General features: G+C 31.5%; 1 protein-coding gene across 1 annotated transcript in view; it reads right to left on the bottom strand.

Annotated features, from left to right (window-relative positions):
* Positions 1-555: 555 nt before the first annotated feature.
* LOC132729292 (uncharacterized) overlaps positions 556-16,242 on the bottom strand; it is a 38,231-nt gene continuing 22,544 nt past the window's right edge. Inside the window, exons 7-18 of the mRNA XM_060715018.1 lie at positions 14,693-14,838; positions 14,013-14,119; positions 12,707-12,852; positions 12,052-12,091; positions 11,158-11,223; positions 10,284-10,552; positions 9,756-9,863; positions 9,359-9,442; positions 8,351-8,499; positions 7,647-7,787; positions 4,613-7,387; positions 556-1,916 (exon numbers count right to left, since the gene is read on the bottom strand). Of these exons, the coding sequence (XP_060571001.1) occupies positions 1,703-1,916; positions 4,613-7,387; positions 7,647-7,787; positions 8,351-8,499; positions 9,359-9,442; positions 9,756-9,863; positions 10,284-10,552; positions 11,158-11,223; positions 12,052-12,091; positions 12,707-12,852; positions 14,013-14,119; positions 14,693-14,838 (4,245 nt within the window). The 3' untranslated portion in view covers positions 556-1,702. The remainder of the gene's footprint in view (positions 1,917-4,612; positions 7,388-7,646; positions 7,788-8,350; positions 8,500-9,358; positions 9,443-9,755; positions 9,864-10,283; positions 10,553-11,157; positions 11,224-12,051; positions 12,092-12,706; positions 12,853-14,012; positions 14,120-14,692; positions 14,839-16,242) is intronic.

The following is a 16,242-nucleotide window of genomic DNA, read 5'->3' as shown; positions in this document are numbered from 1 at the left end:
TTCACTGACTGCTTTGATATTGAGGAAGCTATCCAGTTAGTTTATTGGTTGGCACCTACTTTTACCTGAAATAATGCATGAAGAGACATTGGAGATCTTCCTTAATCAGTAAAGCTGGAAAGTTTATCAGAGTGCAATGTACTGAAATAACAGGAAGAATTGCCCATACAAGTTTGGTGTGTGACTTTAAAGTATCCATTGCTTTGCTTAAATGGCCCGATAATCAAAGCATTAGAATAAATTGTAACTGGTCTACAACTGATAATAAACTCTGTATTTTGATGTATCAGCAATATCACATCCTCTTAAACACAACTTAAGTATCACAGATTCAGCTCAAAATATTATTTTATTATTTTGACTATGACTAGCAAAAATAAATAATTTTAAAGTGACCAATGAAAATTTTTCTTATATTCAGTTCTACCCTGTAAGTTTACAGGAAGTGAAACTGATTTTAGACAGCCTTCGACCAAAGATTGAATCATCTATGATACGCTCCAGAATTTCTTATCTTACCTTCATTACTGTAACAAATAAGTAAACACTTTCACATCTTTTAAGTTCTGTATTTATATCATTATACATGTATTATGAAATAGATGTCCAGTATATTGATGAAATGTGCATTGCAATAAACCACTATTGCTGCCAATATAAACAAAGTTGTGTGCATACATATACATAATAATAAATAAGAAAAATTCTTAATATTTTAACATGTACATTACCTTTAATGATGAAAAAATAGATAAATAAAATTTATAGATAAATCAATAAATTAGTTACTTTATTGAAACAACCAAACATTCAAGGCAATGAATATACACATGTACATGTTCAGAAAGATTGTTAAATAATAGTGAGATAAGTTGGGAAGTAAAATAATGTCATAGATTTTAGAAAATGTGTCGCTGAATACATACGGTGTTTATGACAATTATATAAGTCAGAGTCAAGATAACAAAAAAATCTGAAATATACTTCTACAATTGTGATAGATTAATGGCCATAAAAAGATAAGTTTTTCAAGGAAAAACAAAAAGGAAGGGTCATATAGAGTGGCAAATTTTTCAAAACAAAGAAAGGCTCATAAAAACCGATTACTTTTCTTCGGATTTTAAACATCTCTATTTTCCGGTTCATGCAAGATTTCTTTCTATTTTCTGGCTCATGTAAGATTTCATTTTAATAATAATACATCATTTTCCAATGTCTGTATTCTCACTGATAAAGTACCTAGTAATATACAGTATTCAAAAGGATTGGCATTTTTACTTCATCATAACACTGAACATTTTGTTCACTGTTTTCTCGTTTTTAAAGAACATCTAAAATCTTTGTTCACATTATTTGAAATGATCAAGTTTATATCATCATGGCAGTTTACTCAATAATGAAAATAATAATTCAATAACTCCACTAACATTTTGATCTGCTTACAATTACTTCACAGCCATCTTTTTATAATTAAATAAATAATTATATCAACAGTATGTAAACAGGCCGTAAAATTTTACATGTCAGGGTACATCACTAATAGCAGTATGCACACTGCACTAACAATTACCACTTTGTTTACTAGTACTGCACTAATAAATTACATTTTGCACACTGTACCAATGGTTTTACACATTACACTATTTTGCACACTGCACTATTAGCTGCATTTTGCACACTGTACTATAGTTTGATGTATTTTTCACACTTCACTAACTGGGTCATCACTGTCATCATCCTCAAACTGATAACTCTGTAGTAGTTGAGAGGCGGAATTAGAGCGACGGTCTTTTGTAAGTGGAAACATCATCGCGTCATTGGTCAACTGGAATGAGGTTTCTGTAGCTATGGTGACATGATTATTGTATTCCTCATCAGGGTCATAACCATTGAAACTATACAATTTCGATTTCTTCCTATAAAAAGTAAAAACAAATACAAAATATTAAAAAAATAATTAAGTTGAAGAAAATTGAAATAGAAAAAATTCAAGTGTTCATTTTCTTTTAAATGGCATTGTCTTTTTATATGAAAGAGCTTATATTCTCAAATTTCCTTGCTAGCTATTATTAATAGAATATCTAATTAGAAAGAAGAGACATTTATTACCATTACTTTTCAGGTTTTACCAATGTTAATTTCGTTTAAGAGGAAATAACATGTTTATATAAATTTACTTAAAAAAAAAATATCTAGTACATGGAAGAAATCTGTTAAAAATGAGTGTTGCCTTGAAAATTACTTACTTCATAAAGGTTACATATTGATCTAATCCAGTTATATTTTAACAGTAGAAAGTATATTTGTTTCTTTGCAATTGTTTGATTTTTATGCAGATTTCAACACAATTTCAGAGAAATCTTGGCTGTCCTCCTAAACGACTTTCCTGGATAACTAACCAGTATTTATCAATTTCTCTAGATAAAAAAATTTGAGCTGAGTTGAATGGTATTTGACAAAATTATGGTCTTTCCTCTTAAATATTTAATTTACTAATAAAATAGCTACTGTAAAATCAAAACAAAATCAGAATTGATAATCTACAAGCAAATTGTTAACTAATGAAGGACTACAGTCAAACAAATTGCTAGCTAACTAAAGAGATAAGACAGGTTTCTGGAGCAAAAGACAAAACCTTGGTACATGTACTAAATGTAACAGATAATATTAACCTAAACTATAGTAAATTTAATAATATATTATACTGAAAAACAAAGATATTAGAGATTAAGATTACAATGCATGTTGCATGAATATATACCTAAATATATACCTATATATGTATGTATACAGTATGACTTTTTGTGCATCTTTCATCTCGGATATAATGTTACATGACAAGCTACTAGAGTTTAGCACCATGCTATATTTTTGTCCAAACAGACTGTCAATTGGATACCAACATAAGACCCCTTTTTTAGTAAGTAGTTTTTTTGTCTGATTATATTATGTCCCAGGTTTAAGGTAAATCATAATACAATTATAATTCTTGACAGAATGAAGAATCAAATTTTTAATGCAAGAACTTTCTATATCTATACTAGAAATAAAACAAAATAATAGGAATATAAGAAGGGCACAAATAGATATTTACAGTCAAACCTGTATTTAACGGCCATCATTAAATAGTGTGAGAAGAACTCTTTGTTACAAAGAATTCTATTATTCTTTATTGTCTGATAAATCATATTTGTAATGTCTCAACAAAACTGGACTAAATACTTTCTTCCTTTACTTAAAAAAAAAACATGGTCAGAAAATACCCAAAATAATTATAACTTCTTTGAATAATTAAATGATGAACTAGGCTATGGATATAGGTAATATAAAGGCTGACACAAAAATTGAAAATCTAGTATACCAGTATATTGAAAATCCTGATACTTATTTAGATTAGAAGTTAAATTGTATTTGAAAAAAGAGACTAAAATAAATAAAATACATGTTTTTTCATCACAAAGACAAGTGCTGTTTAAATACAGGTTTGAATTTGGTTAGGAGGTAGCAACAAGCATGTTATAACAACTAAATAGTGCATAATGGTGAAAGATGAGCATCTGAAAACAGCAGTATTATATGTAAATATCTGGTTATATGAGAATACATACTGCCTGATAGGGAGGTGTGGTCAGCTGTGGTCGATTCATTGAGATCTGCGGTCTTTATAAAATGAAATGATATGGTAAGTAGAAGTTACAGAAAATATAACAATGCAATCATTTGGTAGTAAAAACCTAATAAAATACTTTGAGTAAGTGTAATGTTATAGAATTTCCTCTTGTATAATGTGGGTGGGTAATTTAGGCAGAATTCAAAATACATGTTACTAAAATAAACTTTTATATAGGTTATTGAATCAAATTTTCCAAGCTTTTAAAAACATAAACTAAAACTTGTTATGCTGTAGTTAAGTTGGGACTACCAAAAAAAAAAATTAAAAAAAATCCAACAATTTTTCAAAATGTTGGACAACACTGCTGTAATGCAATGTATAACTTAGAATGATAAATCAAAGATGATGTTTTTTATCATTAGATGATCAATAGCATTCCAACATGTACTATACATGCAGGCTCATGCTCCCATACCCTAGGTAAAACAGTGAGATTTCTTTTTCGTGTGAAATCTGTTTGAAGGAAAAATACAATATACAAATAATCATAATATAAGTCAATACTTTAACTTTTTAACATTCTTCAGTTGTATGATTAAGAAACTGAAATTCAATCTAATAATATGATCAATTATAAAACTGACTGAGTTAAAAAATAAGTTATTTCTAAATAAAAAAAAAATGTTTCTTCAGTTTATGATAGAATTGTGCAGGTACAGGTACCAAAACCAGTATCACCACCAACAATTCAACAGCAAACCAACAACTACTCCAGAAGTTTAAAGTGAGCTTGTAACGCAACAGTGACCCTGTAAGCAAAAGGCATTTGATTCCAAAACCTGCATGTAACAAACCCATCCCATGTGTAGTAAAAACAGATTTGAACAAATTTTTATCCTTTAAAAATATCTTTTATTTACTTATTCCAAAGCTACCTTGATCCTGTGCAGTAAATAAGTACATGTACATGTATTTAAATTTTACATTAATTTAACTTACTTTTTTCTTCCAAAAATATTCTTCAATTGGTCTTTGAAATGTGACTTCTTTTTAATCTTTGATACATCTTCTGATGATTTTGAGAGTGTCACACCTGTCTTTTTCAAAACTGGAATTTTTGTTTCTTTCATAGCACTTTTCATTGCAGGGTTAGCTGTTTCACTCTCTGCTGCCAGGGCAGCACCAAGGTCATTTGTTGATTTAGGTCGTTCCCTTTCCATAGAGGCCCTTGTGGGACTCTTTGACCTTTTGGGTATCAATGAAACCTCTGCTGAATTCCTCTGAGGGCTTGTTCCCCTTCTTGCAGGTTTCACTATATTAGACTGTTCAACTTGGTTTTTAAATTTTTCATAAGAGCTCATGTTAGTGGGGCTTGAAGATCTTCCTGTTGGACTTGTAGCCCTTTCCAGCTTCTGTATCTGCCTAGCAGAAGCAGATGGCTCTGACTGGAATTTTGACGGTGTTTTGGAAGAGCCTGCTTTTCTATATAAACCTTGCTTTTGTTCTGTTGGTTCTTCATTAACCATTTGTTCATTTGTATCTACAGGAGAATTAACCACAACTTGATTTGTTGGTGATGAGAATGTTTTGAGAACCACAGGTTTTGTTTCCCCCTTTTTTGCCACATAATTTATCTCATTGAATTGCTTCTGTATGCTAACATTTGTAGGTGAAACAACTTCAGCTCTAGTCTGCCTCCTCTCTTCACTAATTTGTTTCTTACGTTCAAAACTTAATCTAAGCTTATCAACAGCTCGTAGCACTCTTTCTTTTGTAGCCCCTTCAGAATCATCTTTCATTTCATCAAATTCAGATGGACTTTTGTTTTTATCTAATCTGTTCACTATAACTTTATTTTCAGTGTCAGTTTCATCTCCTCGAACAAATCTCCCACGTTCCTTTTTAGTGAAACTATTGAATGTCTCATTTGTTGGGGAAACACTTGTGATTGGTTGAAAATGTTTTTGTTCTTTAATAGGTGTTGAGGTTTTGTCCATGCTGGTAAAAGTTGGAAGACGTGATTTGGTAGGACTTGAAGAATCTGTAGAATTACCCTGATTTATTTTATTGCGATTTTGGAAATAGTAAACAACACTGTCTGTATTAAGAGGACTTTGTGATGCATTTGTTTGCTCCACTGGTGATGTTGCAAAGGAGAGTTTTGAGTTTGTTTTACTTTGACTCTCCTTGTTGGCTGATTTACCATTTGACTGACCAGATGTGATAGAATTATCAACAGACGACACTTTCATATTTTCGTCTGCTAAAATATCCAATTTTGTTAATTTACCCGAATTAACAACTGCACCAGTACTATCAGTGTTCTCATTATTACCCAAATCTTTGTCATCTGCAGTTTCAAGTTTACCGTCACTTTTCTCCAAGCAGTCAGCTGTATAAGCTATAACATCATTTAGTTTAGTGAATGATTTTGGTCTAGCCATTGTAGCCGGCTCAGGACTTGAGGGATCCTGAGATACAACAGCATGGGTTGAGACAATACCTCCCTGACTTACAGAGGTTTTTGCTTGAGAATTTGTGTTAGATAAATTCAAATTACTTGGTCTGCTTGGAGAGGCATCAAATGACAATGATTTCCCATGAGGAAGACTTTGTTTACTTGTTGGTATTGGACTTTGTCGTACAGGTGATTTTGTAGGTGACTCAGCTCTGTTGGAGGGCATTTTTCTTTTTAAACTTCCATTTGTCTGAACATTATCTGCTGAGCTTTCAACATTGTTTGGGTTGATTCTTGATTTTTTTTCTCTTGGAAGGGTACTCTGTTTTTTGTCATCAAATAAACTTTGAGCTAATGAAGCAGCTAAGTTTTCTTCAGAAGTTGAACCAGTCTGCTGTTTGCTCATATGAGTTACACTTCGATTATAACTAGGAGGCTGTGGGGAAGCATTTTGACGCCATTTTGGAATCATTATTTTTGGTCTATGGGAATCTTCTAAAAGTTTCATTGGCTTTACATCATGATCAAATTCTGCATCATTTTCATAATCATCTTCATCATCATCACCATATATCCCATAATCCTCTTGTGCACTTTCCTCTACCTGATTTGGGTCTTGATACATCTCTGCCTGTACATCTTGCCTTAGAATTCTTTCCTTGGCCGTCAAGAACTGTTTATGATATGAAACATGTCCCTCTGGTTCCCGTTCTGGTTCAAAGTACTGTTCCCCTGTATTTCCTGTTTCTGCCAGCAGCTTCTGTAGAGATAACTGTAACTCTTGTCTAGATCTGTCACTGGAACTGGAATGTGGAGGTGAGATTGCTAAACTCGCTTGGTGAGCTAACAACTCCAAAAATTCATCTTGCTGGTCATGTGACCCATATGAAAATTCCATTGCAGAAGCAGGTCTTTGCCTCATTTTATCTGCAAATTCCTCCCTACGCTTAGCACTTTCAAAATTATGAGCACTTGTTGACTGTGGAATCACTTGTGGCGTTAAAGGTCGGAGATAATTTCTGTTGATTACAGGGCGATGTCTATCAGGAGTTTTGTGTGACCTTGACCTCCTGTTATGACTATTTTCCCTGGGCAATGGAAGCTTTGAAAGAGAAGAAAACATCTTAGATTGAGGTAGAGAATTCAAATATGGTGACATTCGTCCATCTTGAACTGCTGGTGGCTGATGGGAAAGGTCTGGATGACTACCATAACCAGCTTGTTTACGACCTCTTGGTGTGGAAGGATGACCATCTTGCCTCGCATGACCTTGAATCCCATGTTCCCTTTTCTCTCTTAAAACTTGCAGCAAATACCTGAAAAATTAACAATCAATTACAATCTATTTACTCTAAGTACAATGTAACCAATTTCTAATAATTAAAAAATTCTATAAATATCTACATATTTACAACTTTTACTACTGTATTTAATTTATTTCACTTCAATAATTTTTTGAAAATCCCTATTTGTATATCATATAGTATAAATATGATACCTACTTTGTGCCTTTTACTTAAAATAACCACATAAGCTACTGCAACAACATTATGTGTTTAGGGACGTTCATCATACCTGCGTGTCGTGTTGGGAGACATTGGAGATTTGGCACGCTCTTCTTCGTTGGAGTGGACACCGGAGTCTCGTGATATATGATTGGCTTCTCCGCTACTGGCACTTGACTTTGACCTTGCTGAATGACCTGTGTCTCTTGATCTAAATATAGAACAATTAACGGAATACCTTTACTTTCCATTTTCCTTATTCACATGTGTAATTATAAAGATATAGATTTATCAATTAGCTAAGTAAATTGGAATCAATAGTTTACACTAAAAAAGAAAGTTATAGAAAATATCCTTCTTTGCATAGAAGTTTCTTGCTGAGTAACAATCTTGACATAAGACAGTATGAATAAGAAAAGAACAACAAAGATAATATAAATATATACATACATAGTGTAACTTTTACTCTAGTTTAATTGTATGCTGTCCATCATAAATCACCTTAGTGCAGTAACGGTTTAATTTCTGAAATAGTTTAATTGGAGTTAACCTGTTACTGCACTATGATGAAGAAATGTTGGTTTCAATATCAAAACTCTAAAACTGAGTAGTGATAGTGTAGATTCTGGACAGATACTTCAGATGTCAGGTTGACCTGTCTGAATACTGATAGCATAGTATTTATTATTTGTTACTGCCTCTAACATTCAAACATTAAAGATATTTGTGTCCTCCAGATGGTATTATAAGAATGAAGATAGAGGGTTAATAAACCTGTTAACTGGTTGACTACTGATGTTTATAGCTTGCATGGCATGTTCAAGGTCATCATTCATATTGTTGAGGAATTGTTTGAGTCGATTAAGGGAAGATTCCAGGTAATATCTATCTGGGTGGTCTGCTGGTGTATGCTTCAATAATGTCTGCAAACAACATATAAATATTTACTTAAATATACAGGTAAAAATATATATTTGTTTACATTCTGTCTAGAATAAGAAATCATTGCAAAATAAAATCCTTTTGTTTTTCTTCTTCTATATGCATGAAAATGAATAAGTACATTTAATGAATGTTCTCAAATTCTGTAACTAGTCTTTATGTAAGTACATGTACAAGCAATTGTTGACACTAGCAACTGTCAACTTCTTTAAACAAAATTACTCTAAAATTTAGTCACAGATGCACGGGAACCCACATATTGTAATATAGTACTACTAGTCTAGTACATTGTATTATCATTTATCTAATAGATAACATTGTAAAAAACATGATGCAGGAGTACATTTGATGCTTGATTTTCAGGTTTGCATTTCATGATATTCAATGTTGCTTTTCATATAAAGCCCTAAGTCTGAAATCAGTCTTAAAATCAAAACTGAGACAATTTTCATTTCAAAGAAAATATCCTAGCATATGACTCCTATGTTTTGACTCCTTCAATTTCTAAATGATAATGCAGATGAACATAAAAACACCTTGCGAATTCAAGTTAAAGCATGTGCTACTGTATTTCTTAACTTTGTTTTTTCAAGAGAATTGATTTAATTAAAGTGTAACATCTTTAACTAAAGATAAAAATGTTTATTGAAACAGTCTTAACTTAGTCCTAAAATTGGTCTTATATCCTAGGACTTAGGATACACTTAGGATTTTCTATGAAATGAGGGTCAAAGATATTGGACAAAACTTTTAATAGAAGTACTTACTGTAAATACTTGTACAATAATTATTGATTATTTTATTTAAAACATTCATTTATACAGTGTTTAGAAATCTTACCTTTAAAAGTATGGAATATTTGGGTACTTGTTGTAAAGGTGCTAGCAACAAGGTTAATACTGGGGCATTCGCCAGACATTGACTCTGAAAATGATATTAATCAATGTAATACTAATGAAGATGAACAAAAATGTAAGTTTTTGCAACATTCATAAATTAAAATATTTGTGGACACACCATTTTTATTAAGTATAATGTAATATACAGGTTAAATTGCATTATCTTCTTACAATTATATGAAATATAAAACAAGTGAATGTCTACCACTATTTATCAAAATTACCGTAGGATAAATTCTGCTTTTAATGCTTTTTTTTACCATTCATATTAAGTAGGGTAAATTTCTACTGAGCTGTTTACATAAATTTGCAGAACTTAAAAAATTGATCAAACGTACCTGCATAAGTTCTCTGAAATGTGGTGAATGAGTGAACCATTTGTTCATAGAGTTTATGATTGTAGGGAAGTCATTGATGAAATCTTTATATAGTAACAAACCATCACCCTGAAATTATCACATTTATCATGTAACTTTTATCTCTATACTTTTATATATTATATACATGTAAATAATAGAGCTTAATTAAGGTTCTTTATGCAGTAAGGAAAGAAATTAAAGATTAATTGTTTGTTTGTTTGATTGGGTTTTATGTCACACCGACAAAGTATAGGTCATTTGTGGACATTCAAGCTTTAGTGGTGGAGGATGATCTCAGGTGCCCTTCCGTGCATTATTTCAGGCATGAAGGGGCACCTGAGTAGAACCACCGACGTTCTGTAAGCAAGCTGGATAGTTAAAATATAATAATTAAATCAGAAAAATACTAGAATATGGAAATAGAGGTCACTGTTTACAGAGTTTTTTACATTTACTGAAAGAACTTTTTTTAACTCTTACATCTGTATTTAAAAGAGTAAAACTTACATCTTGTGATTCAGTAAACTTGGCAAAGATGTCACCGATGACACCACTATTCTTCCATTTCTTCATTCTTTCTTCCATCTTTCTCAGTATAATACAATGTTGTTCGTAGATATGTGGAATGTAAGATGGAAACAGCAGGTGTAATTCTCGTCGCCCGAGGATCTCGCTGTCCCGCAGTGGGTTCATGTAATCCTCTATCAGGGCCCATAACTGTGAGCAGTACTCACGTTCTACGTCAGCTATATCTCGTGCAGCTTCTTCCCGATGAACTATAACAGTAGAAAATGTACATTTTATATCATCTTTGTACTACAGATACTTGTTAAAAGTAACATGCAATAGATTTTATATGAAATAAAATACAAAATTTACATTTCTTAATATTTTTTTCTCCATTATAATATCAGAACTAGTCAAGACATTTTAATATTGTTTCATTATTAATGGAAGGAAACATTTGTGTTGAATCAATATAAAGTTGAACAGCCAAAGAATGACAAAAAAGTAAACGTGACCAGATGACTACAATGAAGTCAATGACTGTCATTTCCAAAAGTGCGATAAGACACTAATGTTTCATTTGCTCGTTTCGTTTTTGTTGTTGCTCAATCAAAATGTAAAACTTTATAATATTAACAATATTATGTATCATTAATTATATTACTTACATAACATTTTAACAATTTAACTTCTGCAATACTCATATTCCATTGATTTTCCAACATTTGCATGTTTACAGTATAAATATTAGTTGCTTTGAACACATTTATTATAAGAATAATCTAAGTTATAACATTTTTAACTATAAACTATAAAGTTAGATTATATGTGTGTGGTGAATAAATACACATATGTTATTTGTTTTATTTTTTACCTTCTCCAAGAACCTGTTGATGTGGTGGCACTTTTTGACTGTGTCTGTTAGTTTCTTCATATTGAACTATGTACATGCAAGATAATTAGGATACAGTCTAAAAGTTATTTATATAACACACACAACAGTCAAACCTGTTTATTAAGACCTTTGAATAGCATAAACTAACTTAAATTATCTTTTTTTTTGCAAATGGTCCAAGTATGCATCAACCATATAAAAGAAGATTATAAGATGTTTCCATTATTTTATAATTTACAAAATGTATTTATGATTTTGTACATGGAAAGAGTCACAGCAAGGACACACTTGTTTGGATGCAGGGAAAACAAAAGTGATATGTTTGAATAAAAAGGCATTTTTTAAAAAATGCCATTAAATTTTATTAGATGCCATAAAGCATATTAAGCATAAACTTTCCTTCAAAACATACCTGGCTGGTAAATCTGCCACAAAGGGGCAAGGCCCAACCCACCCATATTTATTTGATAGAAGATCACAAGTGATCTTTAATACAGGTTTGACTGTCTTTTAGAATATTATAGCATGGGTCAATCTATGTGACAAACACTTAAGGTAAATAAATTCAACTCAGAATATGGGAATTGATGCTCATCAAGATTGTGTTTAAGACAACTTACTTGTCTTTGAACATGTATGCATATTTGTTTAAATTATTTAATACATAAATCTAAAAGACCATTAATATTTCATGATTTCAGAAATTTAACACAATTTAACAACTGGTATACACATTAAATGTGACATTTATTTCTAAAGGAAAAACACTAAACAAGGGGAACAACTCTATAGTGATCATGCAATACAATCTGCATTAATGGCAGACACACATTTTATGTATAAAGATATATATTCAACATGTTTTATACTTACAGCTGCTGTGTCTTTTCATTCTTTGATGTCCACTGTCACTCTGTAAATAAAGAGAATACATGTAATGTACAATTCATTCATTGCTTGAAAATGCTCTAAATCTAATTAAAACCAGTCTTTCTTGCTTTTGCCCACTATGATTGCGTGTAAGTTGTCAATGAAAAAAAATTACTGCTCACAAGTGATAAAAAATTACTGTTCACAAGTTATAAAAAAAATTATTGTTCATAAGTAATAAAAGGTAAAAAATTCCAGGGTTTGATGTAATACAGTTATAGCTCAAACTTTTTCTCAAATGGATTTCATGTGCTGTGATTTTGCATCAAGCACATAATTTACAAAATGTCTTTTTTAAAACAATAATATTGCTGTATTTGTGTTAGGAACATGCCTGGGGTTATACTTGGAATTATCTCTTTAGTTTTACAGGAGGAAAAAAAAGCAACAAAACCTCCAGCAATCCAGATAGCTTTCTTCATTAAAGATCCAATAGTCCCTGGAGGGATTTGAACTAACCCTAGTGATAGGCCAATGATTCAAAGTCTTACATTGTAAGTTCATGTTGTCTGGCAGAATTTCTGTGATCATAGTTAGTGCCTGAACCCTGCCATTATCATTTTACATATTTAATAGGTAAAAGAATAGAGTAACATACCCTAGAATGTCTGCTATTGTCCTCATCATCACTAGAGGCTGTGGAGATGTCGAGATTCAAACATTTTTCTCCTAGAGCCTGTGTCAGGTTTAAACTTCTTGATACTGCTGCTGTCAGTGAAGAATCTGAGTTATAATCATCTACCCCTGTTTTCAAAATATACAATTAACAATTTATATAGAATTTAAACAAACTAAACAGTGATAATTTCTTCATTTTCCAATTGTATAACAAAGTACCCAATCATATTACCAAACAACTGCAGACTAAGTGAAATTTATTTAGGTTTGGAGGACAGATGGTACAATGTTGTAATATGTTTTTACATCTACATGTATTTAACTAAAACTGTGTTCATTACACTTTTGAAATGTTTTGGTATAATCAACTAATTGGACAAAGTCTACCTGTTAAGGTGAAATTAGTATATTGACAAAAATATATCATGAGAATTCTTTTACAATAAAGTGACGTTAATCCAGTTTCACATGTTGCGATCCATTTCGGATCAAACGATAATAAGTGTTCATTGTCAGATTTTTCATTTTTACCTATAGAAATTATAGACAACAACATGGACCGGTTATGTAAAGAATCTTTTTGGATTCATAAATTAAATACTATGATTCCAAATGGACTAAATAATAAAGTATTGTTTGATTTATAATAGGTTACATGAATATTAATATGTTTGTCTATTATCTTATTTTTATTAACACTGTCTAATAGACATCTGTATCACTGTTGATCCATTTTAATTCATGTACCAGCTTTATTTATAGCATAAATATTTGTTTCTACATGTTATCATAGTTTTGCCGCTAAACGCCATAACGTTTTTCGCGCGTTTAACGCGTGTTAAGTTATGACGTCGCTTCCGGTAATTTTATTATGTTTTGCACTGATGAAGGCATATAGCCGAAACGTTTGCAATTAAATTAAATTACTAAATGTTCGTGTTTGTGTGGCTTGTCTGATTATTTTACAATAAATACATGTTATTTTATAACTTTCTGCAAGATATCAATTTATCTCCCACACTACCAGTCAAGTTCCAGACACCTTTGCACAGAAAAAAAAAGTGGAACCAAAATAATCTAAACTGTCAGACTGAAATACCAGCTGAAAATAAAAAAAAAAACAGAATTTAGATCCCTGTTAATGTCTGTTTAATCTTATAATGGTACAGAATCTAAATTGGCTAATACTGGTTCCACTGTCAATATCATTGCAGGGTAACTTGCAAATTAAAAAGAAATCCAGTGAATCTCTGCGCAATAAACATCAGATATTAATTAAGTCTCACCTCTATGATGATTCTGTAAACTGTTTAGGTATGGATGAACCATGGGGGCTACATCAGGGGGTATAATGTTGTTGTTGTCTTTTACCGTACCACCAGACAGTCGCAATCTAAATATATATGTATACATTCACGAAATTAATCATCAAGATATATATTATAAGTATACATTAACGAGAAATATTCTTCTAATCTGAAAGAGAAGAAAGCATATTATCTTATCATTTAATTAAAATTCTAAAAAATGACCTTGTACCGTATCATCTACACTATACTGTAAGCAGTATTAAAGTAAAAGGGTTCATTCACTTCAAAATTGTTATAATTAACTCAGTATAATTCTTACTTTCAAGTTTGAAATGAATCTCTAAATATTAAAAAGTGTGTTCTAATACATAATAATATATAATATTATATCACAACTGAATGAATATGCTGTACAGTTGTTCTGCTAATATAGCCAACTAGTGATGATTTCTGCAAAAAAATATTCTTGAAGAATTACTCACACACCTTGCTGCCACAACATTTTTATTGGTTAACAAGAATCAGACTGACTTTGCATACAAACAATTATTTTCAACATATGCAGAACATATAACTCAAACATATCAGAGTTTTATTTGGTTGGCACCTATAAGTCTTAGATAAATATTTTGGAATGGAGAAATTTGGTAGGTTACCTGATCTGGTCATTAATAGCTCCAGATTGCTCTAGCTCATCCAGGAGCATGTCTTTATCTGATTGATAGGTGTCTAGTTTATCCTGCAAGCTTTTCTGTGTATCAGATACTTCTTGCAGACGGCCACTCAAACTTTTAACTTCATTCTGAAAGTTTGTAATCAAATCCTGAAGAGCATTTTGTTTAAACAAAGAGCAAAGCTATAGTCAATGACATAAAAATGCACCCACCCATAGCACACAGGGCAGCATAGAATATGTCATGTCAATGCACGGCCAGGTCAAAGCACTGTTTGTGTGTTTGGGGGTGGGGGTGGGGGGAGGTACTATCAAACATCTCCATATAGCAGGGATAAATGTTACTGTCCCTTGCAGGGAGGAACTTTTTCCAGAATTTTCCAGAATTTGGTAATCTCAAAGTCCCTGTTATTCATAGATGGTTGGGTGTGAACCACACTTGTGTTACAATTATTGCAAAGTAAATGAGTAAGTACAGTAATATACTTGTAGGTACATGTTGTGTAGTTACCTTGTCAACTAGAATGTAGTGTAACAGAATTTAGCTGTTAATTGTTTACAATTTCTGCTCAAATCACATGACACAAAGTGTAAGCAGTATTCAAAGACAAGAGATCCTCAATTAAACTGTCACGTAGGACATAACTATTTTAATTTTAACAACATCATTTTAACACTTATTGGTAACATAACTGTCTGTCAAACACTCATTGTTTTGTAACTGATCTGACTTACAATAAACAAAACATGTAATTTTGTGTTCAACAATATAAAACATTGTTCATTAAGTGCAAAACATGAAAACTAAGTTTCAAAAAAATAGAAGAATATTCTATGAACACAATTTTCTGATTAGAAAAAAGCCCAGACAATTTTAAGAGCACATTACAACATTGTAGTTAAAAATGGGACTCCCTTGACCAAACATAAGATTTTAAGTTATTACATAGATCAACTGGAGCACTTAAAACAGAAAGATGTGGAAAAGATAATTAAAATATATACTCAGAAATAAATTGAAACTCATATTTGTGAATGTTTCAAAGCTTTCACATTTCACATTTTTCAAAATTAGAATAATCAGTCTGGAAAAGAGCGAGTGATCTGAAAGTTTTCACACAGGTGATAGGTCTAGACCTACATCAAACGGGAAATTAATCTTGAAAAAATATTTCCAGTCCAGTCATATTAAAAAAATCTCATGTACATGTAGTTACATTAGTTATCTATGGAATCTTGATTTTGTTAGTTTCACAAAGAAAAGCAACATCAGCTATTTCTAATCTGTAGCAAATTATAGAATGCAAGGTTAACATTGTTCTTGTCAAAGATTACTGTAAACAATAGATCTGCTAATGTAATTTCTTGGAAAAGTTTACAGGAACGTGCATAAACAGTAAAAAAATCTTGACAATAACTTGGCATGTTTCTTTACTGCTAAGCAAAAATTTTTCATTTCCTTTACGTAAAAGATTTTTCATTTCACATTTCCTTTATGTTTCCAAGGTGCAGCTTCCTGGCCTGTGTACATGG

The sequence above is a fragment of the Ruditapes philippinarum genome, unplaced genomic scaffold (assembly GCF_026571515.1).
Source record: "Ruditapes philippinarum isolate M1 unplaced genomic scaffold, ASM2657151v2 ctg17_1_1_1_1, whole genome shotgun sequence".
Taxonomy (NCBI): domain Eukaryota; kingdom Metazoa; phylum Mollusca; class Bivalvia; order Venerida; family Veneridae; genus Ruditapes; species Ruditapes philippinarum.
This window is presented reverse-complemented; position numbering and strand designations above follow the sequence as displayed.